The 23,788-nt window shown below is 51.3% G+C and overlaps 1 protein-coding gene across 5 annotated transcripts; it reads left to right on the top strand.

Moving 5' to 3' along the window:
* Nucleotides 1-23,203, top strand: BAG3 (BAG cochaperone 3). 5 transcript variants are annotated; one of them, XM_069541504.1, is made up of 6 exons: nucleotides 8,639-8,759; nucleotides 9,086-9,229; nucleotides 14,626-14,727; nucleotides 16,142-16,468; nucleotides 17,845-18,249; nucleotides 21,699-23,201. In XM_069541504.1, exons 3-6 carry the CDS (start codon nucleotides 14,710-14,712, stop codon nucleotides 22,512-22,514), a joined length of 1,566 nt encoding a protein of 521 aa, XP_069397605.1. In that variant the 5' UTR covers nucleotides 8,639-8,759; nucleotides 9,086-9,229; nucleotides 14,626-14,709; the 3' UTR covers nucleotides 22,515-23,201. The 5 variants fall into 5 exon arrangements, with proteins under 5 accessions (XP_059889947.1, XP_059889951.1, XP_069397605.1 ...); XM_060033964.1 differs by lacking the exons at nucleotides 8,639-8,759; nucleotides 9,086-9,229; nucleotides 14,626-14,727 and adding exons at nucleotides 1-66; nucleotides 190-1,018 and having other exon boundaries at nucleotides 21,699-23,202; XM_060033965.2 differs by having other exon boundaries at nucleotides 8,639-9,229.
* The last annotated feature ends 585 nt before the right edge of the window (nucleotides 23,204-23,788 follow it).

Here is a 23,788-nt window from a genome sequence, read left to right as displayed (position 1 = left end):
GTCGGATCAACATTCCAGAGCTCCTTCCGGACGGCCCTTAAGCCTATGGAAAAAAGTGATTAAAACGTAACTGAGGGACGCCAATATCCTGGTGTATCAGTATATGGGGATGCAAAGGGGAGGTGGGACAGACTCGAGTTTAAATCCAGCGACTTTAAAGGTTAACGATGACTTTGTTTTTATACGAAGGAGCCAGTCCCGGGAACACCCGTGCGGCTCGAAGAAGAGGGAACGAGTCTGAAAACCGAAACCGGCCCAGGACACACAGACGATGTCCGCGGGGCTCGCTAGTCCTGCCGGCCGGCGGCACGCGGACTCCGCGGATGCACCGGGCCCACCCCAGGGCCATCTCGGCCGGGCGACCCCCGCCGGGGAAGCTGGGGCTGGGGAGGAGGTGGAGGGGTGGAGGAGGGGCGGCCTGGCCGAGGCCCCGCCCACGCCCTGCCCACGCCCCGCCCCGCCACGATTATAGCTGATGACTCAGGGCGGAGCTCCACATCCAAGCGGCGCCGCCGCCAACTTATCTGGATGGGACCAGAAGTTTCTAGCCGGCCAGTTGCTACCTCCCTTTATCTCCTCCTTCCCCTTTGGCAGCGAGGAGGCTATTTCCAGACGCTTCCAGCCATCTCCGGCCACGTCACCCCCTCCTTTAATTCATAAAGGTGCCCAGCGCCGGCTTCCCGGACACGTCGGCGGCGCGCACGACTCTAGCTCCGGTCGCGGCCAGCGAGCGACTCTGCACCTGGAGGTCCGGCACCCCGCGACCCCGTGACCCGGCACCCCGCGATCCGGCACCCCGGCGGCCGCCCCTCTGGGCCGACCCCGACCCAGCATGAGCGCTGCCACCCACTCGCCCATGGTGCAGATGGCGTCCGGCAGCGGCGCCGGCGACCGCGACCCCCTGCCCCCTGGCTGGGAAATCAAGATCGACCCGCAGACCGGCTGGCCCTTCTTCGTGGACCACAATAGCCGTACCACGACGTGGAACGACCCGCGTGTGCCCCCCGAGGTCCCCAAGGTGAGCAGGGCCCGCGCCGCGGCCGCCGGGTCAGCGCCCCCCCCCCCCCCGACGGCCAGCGGTCGGCACAGGGCCGTAGGGGGCGGCTGGACTGGGCCGGGCTGCGGGGACGCGAGGCGCCAGGTGCCCGCCGGCCGTAGCCCGCCTGAGCTGGTGCCCCGGAGGTCAGTGAAGGCCACCTGGGACGCACGGACCCCCCAGAAGGATACCAGCTCTCAGGGGGTCGGCCTGCTGCCCCCCCCAACGAGCCCCCTCCCATGGCCGGCGTCGGGGCGGGGGGCAGGTTCCGGAGAGGACTGTCCTCCCTGGGTCGCGTTTGGTTTCCGGGGGTCGGGCGGGAAGTGGGACCCGCGCGGTGGCGCCGGGTCTGGTCCACCGGCTCGATTCGAGGGGCCGTGGGCCAGGAGACGAGGGGAGGCCGGCCTGGTCAGCATCGGAGGCCCGGGCCAGGCCCCGCCGCGGCCTCCGCCCGGCTTCCAAGACCGAGATCCTGGTTTCACCCTGCTGACCGTACTTTGGCGGACGCCGGGGGGCCATTGGCAAGCTGGGGTGGGGGTCTTTTAGGGTCTGTTAGGAATTTTACCCCCTAAAGTTCCTGAATTCGATTGAAGGTGTCTTGACTTCACCCTCCCATCTCAGGCACAGAGTGACTCAGGAGACTGGATGTAAATTCATTCCTTTTTTTTTCCCCATTCTGTATTTGAAATTAAAATTGTATTATTGGTTGAAACTGTTTTCACTAAGAATATATTCTAGTATGACTTGTTAAAAACAAGATGCTGTTCTTCCAGGCAGTTTCTAAACTAAAGATGTGGGACTGTCTCCTAGTTGGCTATTGCCTTAGACATTGCCTCACACTGGCAAGAAAGAGACTTTTTTTTTTTAAATGGCAATACATTCCCTTCCTGGTTATGTTACTAAAATACCTAGGATTTGTTTCTAATACACAAATAACTGTGTAGTAATACTTGTGTTTTAGAAGGATGCCTCATTTACATATATGCAGGGATATATACTACTTAATCCTTAGAAGCATGAAAATTTGAAAATAGGAGCTTGGAATGAGTGTTAAAAAATTATAACTAATCGTACTACTCTTGTAATTTTCTATAAATTTGAACTTTTTCAAAATATAAAGCTTGGCAAAAAGAAATATACTTAAAGGGTAGTGTTACGTTGTCTGGGCAAAATAAAAATAAAAGTCATAGAGAGTTAATAAGTTATTTTGAAGATTTAAAAATTCACAAAATTAAAAATGCTTTATAAATCATTATTTTAGAAGAAAGATCTGTGTTATCCACCTTCATTTTTATGCAGTTTTTTCTTAAAAATATTTATAAGACTGGTGCCCAACAGTGAGACGTTGTAAATTCAGCAGCTTACATTTATAAGAAATTAATTGTATATTTATTTCTGAAAATTAGTACCAGAGGCTATAATTAGCTGGGATGGGCGTAACCATATATACTTTTTTGCTTGTCTGTTCGGCCCATTATTGAGTGAAACTGATGCTCATTTCAACCAGCTCTGTTACTGTGGCCTGCAAGGACCTACATCTTTACTGTGGGCAAAAAAACACAAAAAACAAAAAAAAGTATCATTTTGAGGCTTCCTTCCTATAGAGACAGGGACAGTCGGAATCCGCTGGCATCCTTGGTGGTGAGCGAAGATCAGGTTTGGACACATCCACTGTGAGTGCAGGGTTAAGTCCCGCCTTGCTGGCGCTTTGTTTCCAACATGAAACTCACTCAGCACGTTGAGATCTTCGTGCATCTGTACAGTGGATGGGTTAGGCTGTGGTTTTATAAACTTTTTCAAGGGGGAAGAAAACAGGTTGAGTTACTATTATTGTTCTCGACAAGTAGAAAATGCAAGCTACTAAATCAGAAGTCTGATGCTGGAAAAGTTGATTTGAAAATTTAACAGTCAGAATTTTAAAGTGGAAAAAGGTCCTTAAAGACCTTTTACCCCAGCCTCTATTTTTCTGAGAAAGAAACCCAGAGAGGGGCTTCCCTGGTGGCACAGTGGTTAAGAATCCGCCTGCCACTGCAGGGGACACGGGTTTGAGCCCTGGTCCGGGAAGATCCCACACACCTTGGAGCAGTTAAGCCCGTGCGCCACAACTACTGAACCTGGGCTCTAGAGCCCGTGAGCCACAACTACGGAGCCCACATAATAAAAAAATTTATAAAAAAACACAAAAAGCAACCCAGAGAGTTCAAGTGTGTTTCTAAAGGCCACTCAGCTAGTACCAAGAGCAAAGAGAGAACTACACTGAAAAGTCGATAAGAGGCAGTGTATCTGTTCAGAGGAAGGTAGAAGTGTCTTAAATTTTTATGAAACTATGAAGCGTGCAGGCTGGAATACTTAATAATTTTTGTGTCCTCCCAACCATCAAGTATTGGGTGGCTGACTTCTGTTCTGTGACTACTTAGATGGTGATGGCTGGATGTGATCAACTCAAGAAAAGAGCTCTCTTTACCAAATTAATTACTTGAGATTTCTCAGCACGGTACCAAAACATAGGGAGAAAACTAACATTCAGTTCATTAGCTCTGGGCTTCATTGCTTTCAAGACTGTGCTTTGATATACACAGAACATCTGTGTGACTAATTCACTTTCACGTATATGAATGACACCTTACTTCAGAGTAAATACAATGGAAAATCCTTCACTGTTACTTTATATTCGAAATTTGGTTTCTTAATGTGGAATGAGAAAAGGGCTCTGGCAGAAAACAAAGGGTGATTTTAGAGGAACTGAGCTAAGAGGACCCTCTGAGCGTCCTTACTTTCAAGAGGAGATGCTGTCAATCAATAAAGAGCTATTCATTGAGCATGAAAAACAGAGAAAGCCCTCTTCTGGAGAAGACAGCTTCTGGGTGTTTACAGTTTAACCATGTAGGTACAGAAATGGCTTTCGCGGAAGGAAGATAAAGATTAGAACTTTGGTTTAGTCTTATCCTCTGTTGTCTTACGATTGATCCTCTCTCATTCCCCTGAGGTGGTTAGAGTGACTTTTCATCCCATTTTTACAGAGGCGGCAACAGAAAGCGAGTGTCTTGCCCTTCATTGCAGAGGCAGGACAGCTAGAGGCAAAGGCTTTGGGCTTAATCCAGCTCCACTCTGAGCAACTGAACCTGCAGTCTTCCCGGATATCGATTTTCTGCACACGTGGGCTTCCCACTAATCTCCTGGCAATTTCATACCAGTCCAGGCCCCGTCTCTGGCAGAGAGCTTGACGTCCACTTTGGAATCAGGGGATGTGCAGTTTCTGTGCAGCCACTCCTCCAGGCTCTCTTGCTAAATAAACAGAGGCCAGATATTTTGGAGTGTGGCGCTGTGCTGCTCCCTCACAATCCTTCCTGCGACCAGAGCGAGACCCTCCTCCCTGGAGGAGCAGGGCTGTTCTAGCTCTGCTGGTCTTGGAGGTCCCCGGCACGGATTCCCAAGCCCGGCAGTCTCCAGGGAAGCCTTTTAAGAACACACGTTGCCAGCTGGGTACCCCCTTGTTCAATGCGAGTTGCTCAGGGTAGGGCCCAGAAATCTGTATGTCAGAAAAGCCTCCCTCTTGGTTCTTGGTTCCGGCAGTCTGGCATTTGGGAGCCACCGAAGGACAAGGATCCCACTTCTTAGGGGGGCGGGGGAGCTGTGACTTCACGTGCGCCTGCGTAGGCCTTGGCATCCTCAAGGGGCCTGCTCAACATCTAACCTGCAGAGCCATCACCGGAGCCTCCCTTCCTTCGTGGTGAAACTCACCCGGTGCGTGGCTTCTGGGAACGAACATAGGGGTGTCATGGGGAGGGGTGGAGCCGGGTGGGGTGCCAGTGCCGGGTGTGGGGAGGTGGTCCCGAGACCCTCCTGAACCCCAGGAAGAAGGAAGCCAGAGTCTCTCCCTCTTGTCTTCCGCTGCCGGCAGAATCTCACCACAGTAATTTGACAGATTATCCTCAGGCTCTGTGCGAGACAGGAGCATCCTTTCAGAGGAAATCGGAAATGTTTTGAATGTCGACTGAAGTAGAGCCCCATTTCTTCCCCTTAATGTTCAGCGGAGCTTCCTGAATTTTCTTAAAGATGAGATCACCTTGTTCTTTGCAGATTGACTGCAAGCTCCTGTGCCTCTTAGAATTGGAACACAGTCAGGAAGTGAGCGGCCATTCTCTCCTTTGTATCTCCAGCAAGTTGCAGTTACTCTGGAGCCCATTTCTTTATGACTGATGAATAGTGATTTGCTGGGGGTGCATAAAGGACATGGCCAGATGCCTTATGAGTCCAGCTCATCCGGGACCTTCATTTTCCCTCTAAAGAACAGTCTGTGTTTGGCTTATGCAAGAACTGAGCAAAACTTGTCTCCTGTTTTGTGGAGTACATTTACCCTTTAGAAGGGTAGAGTCAGTGCCTGGGAACCGTGGCAGCGTTTGACGTTAGCCAGGGCCGGGAAGGCTTGGTTGTTTGTTGCTGTTGGGCTGCCTGTGAGTCAGAAGGCTTCATACCACCCATGAGGCTTGATTAGCACTGTCCTCGTTTCTGGAATGACACACAGTTGCCTTATATAAACCACTCTGCATGTCTGTTACTTCCTATTGACATTTTAAAATGATCTGGTATTTTTCATAAAAATTAAGAAACCGTGCGTAGCCCAAACCTACTCTTTCTCCTTCCTAGTTTTGCTGTTTTCATGTTGCTCTTACATATTTAAGACACCTTATATAGAAAAACGGGGAGCAGGAGACAAAGGCCTTGCTTATTAGGAGCCTCCGAGGACCCTCTAGTGCTGATGGACACCGAGCAGACCTCTCTCCTACCTGACTGAGGAACTCTCCAGCCCCTCCCGGCTCCCCATTGCTCGGGAATCAAGTCCACACACCCTTTTGTGCCTCAGCCCTCAGACTCACAGCTGGACTTTTGAAGCTAGGCTCCGGATCCCCTCCTTCTGCAGATGTGGAAGCTGACCTCTAGCCCTTGTTCGGCGTGTGCAGCTGCGGGAGCTATCTGGTGTCTTAAACTCTTCACATATTTCTACGACGATTTCTCTGGGGGCCTCGGCAGCTTCTCAGCAAGCCAGGCAGCTTGTAAAAGCTTAAGCAGAGAGAATTTCTTCAGGAAGGGATGAGCTATTTTTTTGTCTGTCAACATATTTATAGCTATGTGCCAGACGCAGGTGGGTGCTTTTCCAAACCTCTCTTTAAATCCTCAAAGCAGCTCACTAAGGTGGAAGCTGTCAGGCTCACCTTATGCATGAGGAAACAGACTTGGAGAGAGAGGATGTGCCTGGCCTGTCAGCTGTGACGAAACAGAAAGGCTGTTGTAGCCAGAGGTTTACCACCCCACCCCCACCCCCGCCCCAGGTGACAGACAGGCTTGCCGCTAGTGGACCTGGCTGCTTCTCTATACTCAGTCCTTTATGCTCCGAGCTCGCCAGGCACAGTTCTGCGGATAAACAGCCTTGAGTCCATCTCTTACAGCTGATCAGAAATGTTGGCTCGTTTCCTGAGCCTGGGTCTGAACCTAGAAGATGGCCCCCAGTCTTCACTCATTCATCTCTTCCGACATTTTTGAGCACCTGCTCTCTGTAAGTCATGGTGTTAAAGGCCACACAGAGGACAGCGCTGCCTCCTCCGGTGCCATTTTCCACAAAGCATTTATTCCGTCTCTCCGGTGAAGTAGGCTGTCCCTGCTCTGGACTCCACATTACTTCCATTCTAATCTTTCTTCCAAAAGGCAGCACTTTTCTAGTTTGCCTTGGGGTCACGTCCCTGTGGGCTGGGAGTCCCAGAGGCACAGTCTGCGTCTCTTTCCCCTTTCTGCCTCTCAGAGCCCGGCAGGGTCTACAGGCTCAGTGTGTGAAGGATTCTGCGTGGGGAAGAGTAAAACATGGGCCTGGGCTCCAGAGTGGACAGGCTGGTTGAAGGAAAGCATCCCTTACTGAAGAGTGTGTCGCGGGAAGCCTCCTGTTCGTTCCTAAGCAGTGTTGTCTTTTGCTCCCCAATGTCTCCCGGGAGCCGGTTCCTTTTTATTGAATTTCTGAATGGCCTTTTCTCCACAGGGGACTTTGGTATTGATTCCCTAAATTCATCCTTACGGGTCTGGAGAAGCTCTTTTTTGTCCCCGCCAGTGACACAGCGTCTTGGAGCAGGCCTGCCGGGGAGGCCGGTTGCTGGCAACAGCCAGACGCCACTAAGCCACAGCGGCAGAGAGCAGCCCCGGCACCATGGAAGGAGCCTCTCTCCAGTTTTTTTGTCCATGAGGCTGGCAGTAAGATCAGACGCAGAGCGAAGCCTCTTATTCACTGTCAATTCTGAAGCGCCCAGGATGGTAGATTGCCTGCTGCCTACATTAGGAGCCTGTAAAGAGTGTGCCTCCTGAGTCCCTGCGCAGAGCTGTGTCCCCAGTGATTGAGGCGAGACTTTCCCCTGAAAATGCCTTAGCATCCTTTTGAAGAGCAAACATTTCCTATTTTGAAGTAACTTCCTCAGTTTCTTGAAAATTTAATTTAATTTAAAGTAGAATTGTTGTTCTTTTCAGTTATTTTAAAAATTCTTCTTGGACAAAGAAAGAAAGAAAGAATGAATAGTTTAGAAATGGAAACGGCAGGAAGAAAGGAAAGGACGTGTGTGGCAGAGAAGGCAGCCACATCGCTTTTGAATCTTCCAGATTATCCCATGGACCCTGAGTGTCAGAGCAGGACCCGCTCTCCTGCTGGGCTAGACCTGGGTTCTGTCCCTGCAGAGGCCCCATGCTGGGCTTGTGTGGAGTCTTGGGGCTGTGGTGACTCAGGGGTGCGCCCCGCTCCCACTGCCCTGCCTCAGCCAGGCAGTGACTCAGCATCAAGCCCTGGCTCCCTGACCGAGACCACACTCGAACTGAATGTTCCAGGTCTGCGCCTCAGCCCAGCTCCAACCGGGCGAAATGAAATGCTTTCCCTCCTGCTGCATTTCACCCCAAGAAAGTGAAGGGTTTGGAGACATTAGCCAATAATTATCACACAGTGTACAGGGGTGGCAGGAATAGTGAAAGGGTTAACGTACCCCCGGCCTTGGCGTCTGACAGACCTGGGTTCTGGTGATCTCAGGTAAATCACTCACCTTCCCCGAGCCTCAGTCTCTCCTTCTGAGAAATGGGCATACACCAGTACCTGTCCAGCAGGGTCGTAAGGATTGGGAAAGTGATGAGCCAGGGCCTGACCTGAGGCATGTGTGTGGTCCATGGCGACAGTCCCAGTCTTTGCCAAGAAGTCGGAGGGGATTCACAGGCGCTTGGCTTTCCCACAGAGTGGACAGTGCTGGCTGGACGTGGGTCTCTTGGTTCCCAGATGGGTATGAAGTCTCGTTTCCCAAGACAAGGCCTCTTCTTATCGCCCCTGGACCACTTTAGCTGACACTCTCCTTCCACCAGTGTCCAGACACCCTCAGCACCCTTCCCGGGGGTTTCCTGTGTCCCTCGTGGGGGTGGTAGGTGCTGGGCAGTAACTCAGTATGAGGGCAGATGAAGGCTCTCAGCCAGACCTGCAGCCCACAGCCTCATCAGCCTGTGGACTCACCCCAGATCCCGTGCCCAAGATGGGCCAGCAGAATTGTGTATCCTGTGTTCTGCAGGGGGCGCTGTGTTTACCCTGAATCCCGACTGCTTGAGGCGGGGCTCTCCCTCCAAGTCTCTGCACAGGCCTGAGGACCGACCAGGTGCCCAGTGGTGTTGCGGGGAAACGGAGCCATGTTAAACGAGGGGCTGGCCGTCTGCACAGGTGTACGGGACCCTGCCCTAAGTGGGGGAAATGTCACCGTGGGTGGAAGGAGAGAGGCAGGGGGTTTCTAATTGCCACCACCCTTTTGGGGGAGGGTGGTTGCTGAGGAAGGAATGCTTTGAGAAGCTGCTTAGGGTGGGGGAGGAGTCCCTCCAGCAATCCCCCCAAGACTGCCACCATCTGTCAGAGTCTCCCCCTGCCGCAGCTGTGGTTGATGAATTGGAGATTTTTTTCTTTTGCGAAACGGTGTTTTGTACAAAATACATGTCCAGTGAAGCCCAGCACCCTGATAACAACAGATGCTTTGCATGGTTGACATCTCACAGATGGAGGAGCCCGGTGACTGAACAGTGTTCTACCTGAGTCTGAGAAAGAACCTTGAGAAACCCATGGAAATGTGTCCATGGGGATGAAGAGGTCTCTTTATCTAAATTCAGACAAGATTTCGCTTCCTAATATGGAAATTTCAGGTACTTTTCCGTTTGTGATTTATGCCTTTAGATTGTTCCCTACCCTTTTTTTTTTTTTTTTCCCTGAAGAGGAAGTAGGTAGTCTTTAATTTCCCTGAAGCCATTGAGCTCAGGAGCTGAACCCCAGTGACCGGGATTCTCTTCCTGGTTCTGCAGTCACTTCCCATGTGACCTTGGGCCACATCTGCTCCATGGTATCCTTGAGGAGGGGTCCAGGGGGCCCATGGGGGACTCTGAGCCCCGAGCGCTCTCCCCAGCAGGGGACATACCCAGCTGTGGCCTGGAGACTGCTTATATGCCCTGGGGGGACACACTGAGAATATTAGGGGGACACCAGCAGATGTTCTACTCCCAGACACCAGCCTGGCTTGGCTCTTTCCCCTGGGTCTCAGGGGCATGTGTGCAGGAACCACAGTCACTGCAGGTTGCGTGTTGATTCCTCAGGTGAGTTTGTCTGCAAGGCAGACCCCTTCAGCGCCTGGGGCCTGTTGAAGGGAGAGGGGAGTTTAGGGCTCAGGCCCCTAGAGTTGTTTTTAGCTGTGTTTGCTTCCAGATTGTGAAACTTTAGATACATTTCTTAGCAGAGAAAGTGCCATCCCTGCTAATTAGGGCTCTTAAGACTCTCAATAAAGGGGCTTCAGACTCTAACAGGCTCATTACCAACTTGGTGAGATCACTGAAGAGTTAAACCCAAATTCACAACTCTGTAAACAATAGGCCCAACCAACTGTTGCTTGGGAAAAGCTGGGTTCGTTGGTAACTATTTGTGGCATGGAGGAACGTAGTTGTATAGGGCATGGGACAGCTCAGAGTTTACAAAGACTTTCTCATGCCTTATTTCACGTAAATCTTGCAAAAAGCCCTGGAAGGCACGGGGATTTTTATAGCTGGGGGAACTGAGTCTTAGTAGCAAGGAGTCCTGTCCGAGGGCACACACCTGGCGAGCAGCAGGGCGGGATTGGAGTCCCGAATGGCAACTTGAAAACAGGGGCTCATCTCTCTCATTGTAAGCACATCTTTAAAATGTGCTTTTCCCTAGCAGAAGCACATAGGGACACCCATCTGAGTAATCCCAGGATCAACTATACATACTTTTTTTTTTTCATTTTTATTGGGGTATAGTTGATTTACAATGTTGTGTTAGTTTCAGGTGTACAGCAACGTGAATGTGTTATACATACACATATATCCACTCTTTTTTAGATTCTTTTCCCATATAGGCCAATACACAATATTGAGTAGAGTTCCCTGTGCTATACAGTAGGTCCTTATTAGCTCTCTATTTTATATATAGTAGTGGGTATGTGTCAATCCCAATCTTCCAATTTATCCCTCCCCCATCCCTTACCTCCTGGTACCATAAGTTTATTTTCTACATCTGTAACTCTTTGTAGATAAGTATACATACTTTAATAACAGGGCATATCAGTTAAAACCTCCAAGCACCTGGGACTACGTTGCTTACAGCACAGACTCTTGTCTCACTAGGAGTGCTGTAAACAGACTTTGGTGGATGTGGACGTTACTTATTATGCAGAATATGCCCAAAGTCCATTACATGCCCCAAACAGGGCTGGGGGCAGTGGAAGAGACCCTTTACCACATTCCAGTGGGAACTTTGAGTTCGGCTGTGGGGATGTAGATATCTCTCTATATATCACATTGGCAATACCTTATTTCATGTCTGTGGCCTGTAATGCCAAATGGAAAGTTTTGGTAGAATGTTGAAGCTCAGGTCTCTATGTGTGCTTTAGAAGGAAGTTTTTCTTTTGTTTTGCTTCCTGCCTGAAAGAGGCAAGCCAAGCCACTTTATTTTATTTATTTTTTTTTTTGCGGTACGCGGGCCTCTCACTGTTGCGGCCTCTCCCGTTGCGGAGCACAGGCTCCGGACGCGCAGGCTCAGCGGCCATGGCTTACGGGCCCAGCCGCTCGGCGGCATGTGGGATCCTGCCGGACCGGGGCACAAACCCGCGTCCCCTGCATCGGCAGGCGGACTCTCAACCACTGCGCCACCAGGGAAGCCCCAAGCCACTTTATTTTGATCCACGTCCTCGCTAGATGGGGAGTCCCAGGATTCTTATTGCCCGCCATCTTTTTTCCTTGTTTTAGGAGTTCTGAAGTGTCTTTAGTAAAAGTCGCTGCCTGGCAGGCGTGAGACTCTTCTGGCCTAAAAACCCAGTTGATAGAATCGGTGCCCTACTTAGGACTCCAGGCTGTTGAGGCGGAGGTGCTGCAGGGCAGCCCTCAGAGTGGCCTTTGTCGCTGTTCCCCTTCATTCAGACCGTGGTCTGTAGGTGTCGAGCCCCCGTTTGAAAGAGCACTGTACCGTGGAGCTGGGGTCGGGGCTCACAGGGGCGCCGCCGTTTTCAGGGTTTATGGTTCCGCCCTGCTTTTAAGGTGCAGGGTCAGCGGCTTCCTCCTCTTCACTTGGTTCGTGCAACTTTGGGGCACCTTGAATTCCAGAGAGTTCTAATGTGATTTAACTGGGTGCAGTCAAGAGTGGTCATTTTTAGATTTCCGCCACGTCAGCTTTTCCTTGTTTTTGAGCTTTATGTAGGTGTTTAGAGCTAGAAGAGATCTTGGAATCAGAGGTCACGGAGAACGTCAGGGCTGCAAGGAACCTCCTTTAGGTCAGTGCTCCCAGTGCCGTGGGGGCTGGACTTGCCCACACACCTCCTGAGTCAGACTTTGTTGGGGTCTGAACTTAGCGTCTGCACCGTTTTGCGTTTCCTGGGTGCTCCGGACGCCCCCTAGAGTCTGAGGACCACTGCTTTACAGAACACCTGGGCCTCCCCTTCATTTCGCAGCTGAGGAAACTAAGGCCCAGGGAGGGGATGTGAGTTGCTTGCGTAGCACACGTATTTCAGAGCGGAGTCAGCTTTAGGACCAAGCGCAGCCTCTTTCCAAGTCTCCTAGCTGTCCCCTAAGCACCCACATTGTTACTAAAACTCAGTAGTGAAGTTTAGCTGTGCTCTTAAGCAAACAAGACCTGTGTGAGCCGCGGGCTCATCCAAGCCCAGAACCTGGCCCCAGGCTTGTCTAGTAATAATACCTTGTGCTCGATAGGGCAGACTTTGGCTCACCTGAGGTAGTTTTCCCCGCTTTTCATCCCGGCCTTTCCATGGAGTTGTTTGGCACCCGCAGGGGATTTTAATGCAACGCACAAAGAAGAAGCTTGAACCAGTTCATTTTATAAATTAATGCAGTGAGATAAGCCGTGGAAGTCAGGCTCTTATTTCCTAATTGGATTTCATGTGTATGTATTCCTGATGGCTCTGCCCACAGATAAGGATAATGAGCTGAGCTGATTGGAAAACGCTTCCTGTAATGCCGTCACTGCTCCTTAGGGAGCTTAGGCAGGTGGTGATGAGGAAGCAGGGCTGGCCGTCATCTGCGTGGTGACTGTGATGGCACCCCGTCCCTATCACGGGGTCACACAGAAGTGCAACCCCCAGGAGACGGAGTCCCCAGTCCCCAGCGAAGTCAGGGTGGGTCAGGTAGTGCCTTTCCTCTATGAAAGATGCTGGTTGGTATAACCCATAGGCTTGGGCTTGAACTCGAGGACACTTCTTATGGGACTGAGGAGACATGTTCTAGTCATATTCTAGGAGAATTATAAATATTAAACATTTAAAAAACTTTTTTCTTGGACTTCCCTGGCGGTCCAGTGGTTAATACTCCGCCCTTCCAATGCAGGGGGTGCGGGTTTGATCCTACATGTTGCGTGGCGTGGCCAAAAAAAAAAAAAAACCAAACTTTTTCCTTGGAAAAAAATTATGTCTTTTTTTTTTTTTTTTTTTTTACTAGACTGTGATGAAAACACCACAGAAGGTAGGAAGGGCAATTTAACTCTCTTGGGCAGTGCTTTTTGGTTAGTAAAACTGAAGCATTTGTTGTTGACAGGGCTCTGATGAGAGGAGAGTAGAAACAGAGGTGGTGTCAGCATCTGGTGCAGACCTTGTTATGGGTGGGCGTGTCATTTTCAGTTTAAATTATTCACGTACAAGTGTTAGTTTTCTATTCTGTAGAAGTGAGGTGGTCTTTTTAACTTACCTAAAGCAGTGTTTTCTAAACAAAGCCCCCACCAGAGTGGCAAGGCAGCCCACCTTCTTTCAGAGGCCATCATGAGAGATGTGTGGGTTTTTATCACATGACATAAATGGGTCGTTAATTCACACGGAACCAGGAGTGCAGACCTCAGGACTGTAGGAAAGCAGCCTCCAGGCCTCCCGTAGCCACCCTGCCTTCCAGCTTGGGCCCCTGACACCCCCAGCCCTGCCTGCGGTGACCGCACGCTCCCTCCACTGACCTGGACCACTACTCCCAAGACCAGGTCAGGTATCGCCTCCGCTGTCGCAGCCCCTGGGGCAGGTGGAACTGCTCTCCCGCCCGCCTTCCCTTCTTCCTTCCTTTTTCTTCCCTTTTCTTTTTCAGCTGAGGCACAAAATATGCTCAGGGAGATGCATAAAAAGCACAACTCGTGGCAGGCCCGCTCCAGTACCTTCTGGATCCGGGGGCTTCCCCCAGGAGCGGGCAAGCCTCAGCCAGGCCTCTGTATGGCTTCCAGGCCCCGGGAGGGTCTGAGGTGGAGGCCCAGCCAGCAGCTGGCTGTGCGGCGATGCTGGGGGTGGCAGCCCTCACCTGTTCGGTCTGGACAGTGTGGGTGGAATGTGGCAGGGGAGGGGCAGTGTGGGGGTCCCAGGGAAGTGGACGGTGTGAGAGACTTCGACACGGATGTACACCCGTTTACCATGACCCAGAGAAAGACGGAGAACGTTTCCATCCCCTCCAAAGGCTCCTTCCCAGATGACTCCGTTTTCTCCAGGTGCAGTCAGCGTTCTACTCCAGTCACCACCAGTTAACTGCGTCCTTCAGCTTTGATTCCTCTGACACTTTGGGGTCTGAGGAGCATAATCATGGGCCTGTTTAGGGGGGATTCACATGCCTTTTGGCCTTCCCGGTATCACTCTTTTTTGTGTGTGTGCGTGGGGGGGGCGTCCCTCTTGACGTGCTCTCGTAAAACCTCACGACAGTCCTATGAAGTGGGTGTTGCTAGCTCATTTTCTAGAAAAGGGGATTAAGGCTCACCGAGGTTAAGAGAATTACCCCAGATGAAAGAACTGTTACTAACAGAGGTAAGAATGAACTTGCATCCTCTCTAGGAAAGCCCCCTCCTACTAGGAAAGCCCAGGCGGTCCCCCATCCGCAGGGCCTCCTGTGCTTTCCAGGTAGTTTTGCTTCCTGTTTGTTTCATGCAGCCCCCAGTTGGCAGGGATCGTGCCTTGCTGGTTTGGTGATCCCATGGTACCAAGCAACTCGGGAGCAGGACGTTGACCAGGGGCCAGTCAGCGGATGAGGGCCGCTGGCTGCTCAGCTCTGTTTTTGTGCGTGGCCAGGAGGAAGCCCGCAGAGACGATGCCCCGGCACTCGTCCAGGCCCCTGCTCCAGGCTGGAAGGAAGGTGCCCAGCGCGTGGAGAAAATGCCCGGACGGCCTGTTGTGAGTCAGCTCGGTCCCTCTTGCTGCCTCCCTTTTGGTGTCCCTCTCATGGCAGGAATTTGGTTCTGAATGTGAGGCCTGGACCCACTCCCTGCTCTTGGGTGACCTGAGTTAAGCAGGCTAAAATCATGCCACTGCGCTGAGCACGTGGCTATTCTAATCTGAGAGCGCCTGTCTGCTGGCGTCCCCAAGGACATGGCAACACCCTTGCCTCTCCTTCGTGCTGGAGGCCCTCTGGGGCGGGGCTCGGCAGGAGGCAAGCAGTTCATGGGTCTGAAAGGGCTAAGTTCCAGGGTCAGCCCTCGGCTTTCCCCACTTGTGACCAGTTTCGCCCCACTGGGAGTTACACCCTGAAGCTCCTAGAGCCTCAGCTCTTGGCGTTCGTTTGCAGTTCAGAGGGCTGCCTCGTGAGGAAGGATCATGCTCCTTCGTAATAGTTGACCCACTCGGGTGTGTGTCAGCGGCACAAATCCTCAGCCCCCTCCTCTGTGAGAGGACCCTCTAGTGCTCAGGAGGTCGTCAGGACCGGAAGCCGTGGGGGTCCCTGGTTTCAGTTGCCCAGCCTCTGCTTGGGGAGAAGTGACATTGCCCGGCAAGTGACGGGCCAGCCTTGTTGTCTGAAACAAGATCTTTCTCTGTGGTACATCTGGAACTTGGCCTTCTCAAGGGTCCCAAAATAGCCGGGCCGCTGAAGGGAGAGCTTCGTGAGAGGACATGAGAGAGACCCAGCCGCTCCTCGCCAAGCAAGCTTTGTTGGCATCACAGGACCAGCACAATTAATCCCCGGGTTTTGTTCTCATCCTGTGCTGCTTCTGCATTCCTTGTGTATCTCCCTTTCTCGCAGCTTGTTCTGAAAATATTCCTGAGGAGGCAGCGTCCCGCTGCCGCCCCTTCTCGGCAGACTTCCAGGCTGTGGCCTGCGTTGGGGTCCAGCACGAGTCTGTATCGCTAGGAGACATGAGGACCTTTTAGAAAGCAGAGAAGCTGGCTGTGGCTTAGGGAGCTGGAATTGAATGCTCCTCGCACCTTCTGATCTGGGTCTGAAGATTTGGGAGGCGGTCAGTGACTCACCTATATGCACTGCCGCCGTGTCACCCAGAAAAGAAACCTGTCTTACCAGTTTGGGAAACTGGGACTTCTCTTATGCTCAACAGTTACCTTGGCTCCCCTGCTTCCTCTGGATGCTTCTGATTCTTAAACTGCTGCCCATACAGCGGCTTCAGTAGGGAGGGGGCGTCTGGAAGAAGTGGGGGGTCAGGGGAGGCACCCACACTCTGTGTGCTCAGCTGCCCTGGCTGGCACTGTGGGACCCAGGGTCACTCTGGAAGGTCGGAGTGCTCGGCGCCATGCTTGCCCCTGTTCAGGGCTGTCTCCTTCCCAGTTTCTAACAGGTCTGTGTTTCTCTTTATTTTAGGAAACCGCATCCTCTGCAAACGGGCCTTCGAGGGAGGGCTCCAGGCCGCTGCCCACGAGGGAAGGCCACGTTGTGTACCCCCGGCTCCGGCCAGGCTACATTCCCATCCCCGTCCTCCACGACGGTGCCCAGAGCCGGCAGCCACATCCTGTCTTCGCCTACCCCCAGCCTGGGACGCAGCGCTTCCAAACCGAGGTAGCCCCGGCGGCCCCGCAGAGGCCCCAGTCACCTCTGCGGGGAGTGGCGGAAGCCACCCAGCCAGATAAACAGTGCGGACAGGCAGTAGCGGCTGCGGCAGCCCAGCCCCCAGCCTCCCATGGACCTGAGGTAAGGAGAGGCTTGGCTCGCGGGCCTGTGGGGTGCGACCTGGGGGTGCCGGGTTTTGTGCTTCCTAGGCTGCCCCAGACCCTGATGCGGTGCCCAGGGCAACGCCTGGTGAGATGCGGGGCATCTGGGCCTGGCCCGCAGCGTCAGAGGTCACCCAGCAAAGATCGCTTACAAGACAGCCCAGCGTCCCCCCAGCGTTTCACAGGTTGGTTTTTCAGGTGGGCAGGGATCATGGTTTATTTTGGTAGTTAAGGAATTGGGGCTCAGAAGGGTAAACAGCTTGGTCCACAATCACAAAGTTGGAAGTGGTGTCACTGGGACTGGAAGCCTGGCCTTCTGGCTCCTCACGTACACCCACCGAGCTTTCTATATCAGAAATACAGAGATACTCTGTGTTATTTCATTCAGTTCAGTGTTCACAGGTAAGTATTAACTGCTTGGAGCTGTACTGACGTGAAAATGAGACCGCGTACCTGCCCTTACAGTGTCCACAGTTTCAAAGGAAATGTAAAATGAGGAGTCAGGAAGGCAGCTGCTTTTCAGGTTTTAAGTCTGAAGCCGACACTTCTTGCACTAATGTCTAAAGAATAGTTCTTAATCCAGTTCTTAGCTGAGCTTTGAAGGCCAGTGGACCCCAGTGGGAATCCTGAGCCGTAAGCCCTCTGGGTTTTGCAGTCTGCACAGCATCCCATCGTGTGTCTCCTGCACTGCTCTTGAGCACAAATGCTTGCTCCGGGGATGAAAAATCACAGGAGGCTCTTTTCCCTTCCTTGGAGAAGCGGTACCTGAATTTGTAATGTTTTTGTTGTAAAAATCAAAAGTGACACATCAGTCAGAGAAACCTGAAGAAATTTAAGCTAGCAGGGCCTGTAGAAGCCAGCTGCGGAAACACCCTTCTGATTTTCTAGAACAGAAAGTAGGTGGCCGGGAAGGGAAAGGGGCCTGGCCTGCCTCGGTCCACACAGGGGACACAGTTCCCAGTGCCGAGCTGAGTTCTCTGTGGATAAGCAGGAAGAGAGTTACGGAAAGAGGAAATGCAGTGATAACAATAAATAAAATGTAGCGAGCGCTTCCTGTGTGTGGCACTGGGGCTGGGACACACGCACAGATTATTTTACCGAATTGTCAGGTCAGCCCAGTGACTGGGCTGGGGGTTAAACGCGGCTCCTAAAGCTATTGAGCTGTTAAGAATTTGAGCCCAGGCCTCTTGACTCCTGAGCTCCCAGTCTTAACACTACATTTTGAAAATGGAAAGGCTTACAGACGGGAGGTCATATTAAACCTGCTGCCCAGAGCAGGCGCGTGACGGGGACAGAGTCGGAGGGCCAGACAGCGGTGGCTCACGGGGCTGTGTATCCACCCTTTGCGTCTTGCAGCGATCCCAGTCTCCGGCTGCCTCGGACTGCTCATCCTCGTCCTCCTCGGCCAGCCTGCCCTCCTCCTCTGGCAGGAGCAGCCTGGGCAGTCACCAGCTCCCCCGGGGCTACATCTCCATCCCTGTGATACATGAGCAGAATGTCACCCGGCCGGCAGCCCAGCCCTCCTTCCACCAAGCCCAGAAGACCCACTACCCAGCTCAGCAGGGCGAATACCAGACCCACCAGCCTGTGTACCACAAGATCCAGGGAGATGACTGGGAGCCCCGGACCGTGTGGGCAGCATCCCCGTTCCGGTCACCTGTCCGGGGTGCGTCCAGCCGGGAGGGCTCTCCAGCCAGAAGCAGCACGCCGGTGCACACCCCGCCGTCCGTCCGCGTGCAAACCGTGGTCGACAGGCCTCAGGTATGGGAGTCGGTGTCGGCAGACTAGCTGGGGCAGCATCTCTCCAGGGCCTGAGGAGCTCTGTGCAGGTGACCTGGGTCCCCCCACCCCACCCCGCCCCACCAGCCCCTCCTGGTTTATGCACATAACTGGGGGGGAGAGCGAGATCCTGAAAACGGCTGGTCATCAGCAGAAATGCAGGCGAGGGCTGTGAACCTCCAGTGCTTTCTACAGCTTTTGCTCATTTTTCGCTGCAGCTGCCTCAGGGGCAGAGCTCCAGCCACCACCGTGGGCAACGGCGGGCAGAACACAGCGTCACACACCTGTTGGGGGGGCCCAGGTGTCTCAGTGCCCACCATACCCTTGCAGTGCCCTGCAGCCCCTCCACACCCCACCCTCAGCCTCGTCTCCTGCCTCACTCACACCCCTTCCTGCACTCTGCAGGCCCTTCACTCTGTTGTCTCCTCTTTTGTGCCTTTGCTTGTGCTGGACCCACTTCCTGACATGCCTTCACAATCCAAGCTGTCCCCATCCTCCAGGGGACAAGCCAGCCTTGCCACTCCCACGAAGCCTCCTCATCTTTCCCACGGTGCCTAGTATGAGTCCCTTACAGTTCAGCTCTGATTATTCTGTGCATTTATTCCAAAAGTGTTCATCCACTCTCTTCAGCTCTGCTCTGACCTTGGCCACAGGGAGCATGTCTTACTCCTTTCTCCTCCTTTGCGGTAGAGGACCACGTTCCCTGGCCGATGCCTGGCTGGCTGGGCGGATGGGAAGCCTTCCTTCCTGCCTGGTGAAAGTTACAGGCAGGGCCCACTTATCCTTCAGTAGAGACGTGCAGGCACTGGTTCCTGGGGGAGGAAGTCTTCTAGTTTTAGCCGAAGAACACTCGGCAGCCGGGGCCGCTCAGCTGCTGAGTGAATTCTCGGCCACAGTTTTTATTTTTTATTGTTATTTAAATATTTATTTATTTTTTCAACATTGTGGAAGTGCCTTTACATTTATTTATTTATTTTTGGCTACGTTGGGCCTTCCTTGCTGCGTGCAGGCTTTCTCTAGTTGCGGCAAGCGGGAGCTACTCTTCCTTGCGGTGCACGGGCTTCTCACTGTGGTGGCTTCTCTTGTTGCGGAGCACGGGCTCTAGGCCCATGGGCTTCAGTAGCTGTGGTGCGTGGGCTCAGTAGTTGTGGCTCGCGGGCTCTAGATCGCAGGCTCAGTAGTTGTGGCGCACGGGCTTCGTTGCTCCGTGGCACGTGGGATCTTCCCGGACCAGGGCTCGAACCCACGTCCTCTGCATTGGCAGGCGGATTCTTAACCACTACGCCACCAGGGAAGTCCCTTGGTCACAGTTTTTAAAAGGAAAGTGGTCTGTAAACAAATGCAGGGCATCTTCTTACTACAGATGGTGACACTGTTCAGGGCCCTCAAACAGAACTCCTCCTTTTATGGTTTTTTTGTTTGTTTGTTTGTTTGCCTTTTTATTTGGAAATGATTTCAACCTTACAGAAGAGAAGTCCAGTAAATATGAAGGTCATGAAAGCAAAGATTCACCCATATTTACTGTTAACATTTTGCTACATTTGCTTTGTCATCTTTTCCTCTCTCCATATATTATCTGTATTTTTTGTTTGAGGTTTAGTTGTAAATATCATGTCCAATACCCCTAAATATGTCAGCAGATATTTTCCTAAGAGAGCGACCTTCTCATTCATACCCACAGTAGAATTATCAGATGCAGGAAGTTTAACGTCCTTAAAACATTGTTGTCTCATACGCAGTCCCTTCTCAGATCTCCTTTATAGCAATTTCCTCCTGTTCCAGGATCTAATGTAGGATCATGAGCACTGCACGCAGATGTCGTTTTCCTTTAGTCTCCTTTAATCTGGAAAACACGTTCTCAGTCTTTCTCTGCTTTCATGACCTTGACATTTTTGAAGAGTACAAGCCATAGGACACCCCCTCTTAAGTGTTTCCAAAGTCACTTACTCAGCCATCGTTTTAAAACCCAAGAAGAGGCGTGTGGCTGGTTCATGAGTGCTAAGGGCCAAAGTTAAGCATTTCTGGTTGGCAGAAGAGATTTGATGGAAAAGGAGGCTACTGGTGTTCAAACAAAACAGCCAAGCGTCCATCAGATCCTTACTCAGACTCAGTAATCCTTTCAAATGGGAAAGAAGTGCCCATTTGCAAAGCTGGAGATGTTTCCTCTCATGCCTTTCCCATATTATCAATATTTTCTGTAATTGGTGGAACAATATTTAATCCTATTTCCACTTAACCCTGTTTGTTTGTAGTGGCCTCCCTTTTATAGCTTGTCTAGAAATCCCTTTCTAGAGGCTTGCAGAGATTTGACCTAACTGAACATTATAGTGGGATTTAGTGTTTTTAATATGGAGTACTTTAGAAATAATGTAGTCCAACTCCTATTTCCCAGTTGATAAAATCAGTGTGTGAGATTTTTAAGGGGGTTTTAGATGTTCACTTAAATGCTAGGTGAACCAAGATGTTTCTGTTTCAAGCATAGTTAATTTTTTAAAATATCGCTATAGCTTATAGTCACATTAAAGAGTATCTCAGCCTCTGTAGCCAATGTAGTCAGTGCAGAGATTCTGCACTGCTGAATGTTAGCTCTGGCACAGATGTGTCCAGGCAGAATTCTTACTGCATTACCCATTTTCAGCATCTTGCTTATTCTCAAAAAATACATCAGTCTGGGCAGAAACCACAAGGCTGTCATAGGTTTTTTTTTTTTTAAAAAAAAAGACGATTATAACTTTTCTGAAACAGGAGATGGGAAGGCCACACCCTGAGCGGAGACTGTCACACAGGGTGATGAAGGGGGCCAAGTGGCCATTACTACTCCCTGGCTCCATCACCTGAAAGTCTGAGTCACCCAGGACTTTGCTTTGAGGTAAAGTAACTCAGCCGTCAGCATGCGTTTTTGGTATTTTCATTTTTGAAAATTATATTGGTTTTCTTTTCATTGCCGTAAGAATACCATCTCCAGAAAAATTCAGTGAGAGATGACAGACCAAGAGACCAAGGTTAACGAACGGAAGCATAACAATGGTTTGGTCACATACATGATGAATATCATATTTTAATTTTGTAACAGGTTTGGCTGACTTTGAAAATCCCTCTTATACTATTAAACTTTAAAAAAGTCATTTCTGGGCTTCCCTGGTGGTGCAGTGGTAGAGAGTTCGCCTGCCGCTGCAGGGGACATGGGTTCGTGCCCCAGTCCGGGAAGATCCCGCATGCCGCAGAACGGCTGGGCCCGTGAGCCACGGCCACTGGGCCTGCGCATCTGGAGCCTGTGCTCTGCAACGGGAGAGTCCACAGCAGTGAGAGGCCCGCGTACCGCCAAAAAAAAAGTCATTTCTGTTTTCTTCTAGTCAGTACTAGCTACAAACGACTGCCTGTGACTCTCAGCCAGGTATTAAAACTATCTCTGTGTCCTTGCCTCTTCTCAGCAACCCATGACCCATCGAGAACCTTCACCTATTCCCCAACCTGAAAACAAACCAGAAAGCAAGCCAGGCCCAGCTGGACCAGATCTCACTCCTGGACACATCCCGATTCAAGTGATCCGCAAAGAGGTGGATTCTCAACCTGTTTCGCAGAAGCCCCTGCCTCCCTCTGAGAAAGTGGAAGTAAAGGTTCCCTCTGCTCCGGTGCCTTGTCCTCCCAGCCCGGCCCCTTCTGCCGTCCCCTCTCCCGCCAAGAACGTGGCTGCAGAAGAGAGAGCAGCCCCCAGCCCTGCCCCTGCAGAAGCCACACCCCCAAAACCAGGAGAAGCTGAGGTACCCCCAAAACATCCAGGTGTGCTGAAAGTAGAAGCCATCTTGGAGAAGGTGCAAGGGCTGGAGCAGGCTGTGGACAACTTTGAAGGCAAGAAGACAGACAAAAAGTACCTGATGATAGAAGAGTATTTGACCAAAGAGCTACTGGCCCTGGATTCGGTAGACCCAGAAGGACGCGCTGATGTCCGCCAGGCCAGGAGAGATGGCGTCAGGAAGGTTCAGACCATCCTGGAAAAACTTGAACAGAAAGCAATAGATGTCCCAGGTCAAGTCCAGGTTTATGAACTCCAGCCCAGCTCCCTTGACACCGATGAGCCACTTCAGGAAATCATGGAGATGGGTGCCGTGACAGCAGACAAGAGCAAGAAAAGTGCTGGAAACGGAGAAGATCCCAGTACTGAAACCCAGCAGCCAGAAGCCAAAGCAGCAGCAGCTCCAAACCCCAGCAGCACGACAGACACAGCTGCAAACCCAGCAGCACCTTAGTCTCCATGAAATAAAAAATCAGCCCCGGAGACCGGGAACTGATTGTGTGCTTTAGAGAATTTTAAGTTGCATGCATTTCAGGGCCTTAAAACCAGTTGGTTTTTACTCTTCGTAGCTGCTTGGTAGGCAGTAACTTGGGTGGAGGCGAAACACACTAATAAAAGGCCTAAAAGGAGAATGATGCTTTTCCTGTGTATTCATATTCTGTACAAATAAAGAAGTTGCTTGTTACAGAAGTTTAACCCCATAGCTTGCTGTTTTGGAGCCCTCTCTGTATGGGTCCCACATGTTAGTCATGGATGTGAACTGTCTTTCTACAGCTCTGGACTGAAGGAGTTTTTGCAGGGGTAGATGGGGAGTCGATTTCTCATCAGTAAATATGAAACCCATTTTTCAGAAGTGTTGCCATTTTAGTGGGATGATTTTTGTCATCTCATAGCTAAAATACTTAACTTTAGATAGAATAAAATGTGTAAGGAGCCGTAGGAATATCTGTATGTTGGATGACTTTAATGCTACATTTAAAAAAAGGAAAATAAAGTAATAATGTAACTCAAAATGTCTTCTGTGGTTTCTAAATTTTGAAGAGTGGCGGCATCAAGATGGTCTTTCACTGGCTTCAGGAAAAATAAACAGACACATTTGCAGGCCTGCTCTGGGATTCGTAACATCTCTACTGGCCCGACCCATGAGAAGATGAGTCTTGGACATTTTTCATTCTCAGGTTGCAGCTGCAACCTGGGAAGACTCAGAGCTGTGAACCCAGGTAATGGGAACGTGCCCATCACACCTCTTCCGATTGCTCCAGCAGAGGTGCCTCTCTGCCCACCTGGCCCCAGGCCATCCGCAGACCTCACTGAAGGGCTGAGTAGGTTCAAAAGTGCACAGTTCCCAGTATTGTCTGAGGCTGGCCCAAGCGTTCCCTGGAGTCCAGCTCACTGGGGGTTGGGCACATGTTCTATGAGAGTCTTGGGGTCATCTTTATCTGACACTCCTCTGAGTCACCAAGCCAGTCCGAGACCAGGTTTATCTTCCCACATTGGGTTCCTCGAAGTCACTGGGGTTAGGGACCAGATGCACTGTGAAGCCACTGGGGGGAAGAAGGTTGTTCTAGGCAAAGGTTTTTTAAGGGCTTGGGAAGGACCACCGCCCAGAATGTGGACACGTGCAAGATTTTGTTTTCTTAAGTCCTTTGCCAAATAAACCTGAAATTGAGAAGGAAGAGAAAGATGGGTCTGAGATCTTGGAACTCCAAGGGAGCCCTCTGGCTTAAG

This window comes from Delphinus delphis, chromosome 16, assembly GCF_949987515.2.
Source record: "Delphinus delphis chromosome 16, mDelDel1.2, whole genome shotgun sequence".
In the NCBI taxonomy this organism is placed as follows: Eukaryota; Metazoa; Chordata; class Mammalia; order Artiodactyla; family Delphinidae; genus Delphinus; species Delphinus delphis.
This window is presented reverse-complemented; position numbering and strand designations above follow the sequence as displayed.

What these genes read in the sequence shown, in the direction of transcription:
- BAG3 (XM_060033968.1), top strand. Translation starts at nt 833, where the DNA reads ATGAGCGCTGCCACCCACTCGCCCATGGTGCAGATGGCGTCCGGCAGC. An exon ending in CAGCCTCCCATGGACCTGAG is followed by an intron (nt 16,469 to 17,844) that starts GTAAGGAGAGGC and finishes TGCGTCTTGCAG; the next exon opens with CGATCCCAGTCTCCGGCTGC. An exon ending in CCGTGGTCGACAGGCCTCAG is followed by an intron (nt 18,250 to 21,698) that starts GTATGGGAGTCG and finishes GCCTCTTCTCAG; the next exon opens with CAACCCATGACCCATCGAGA.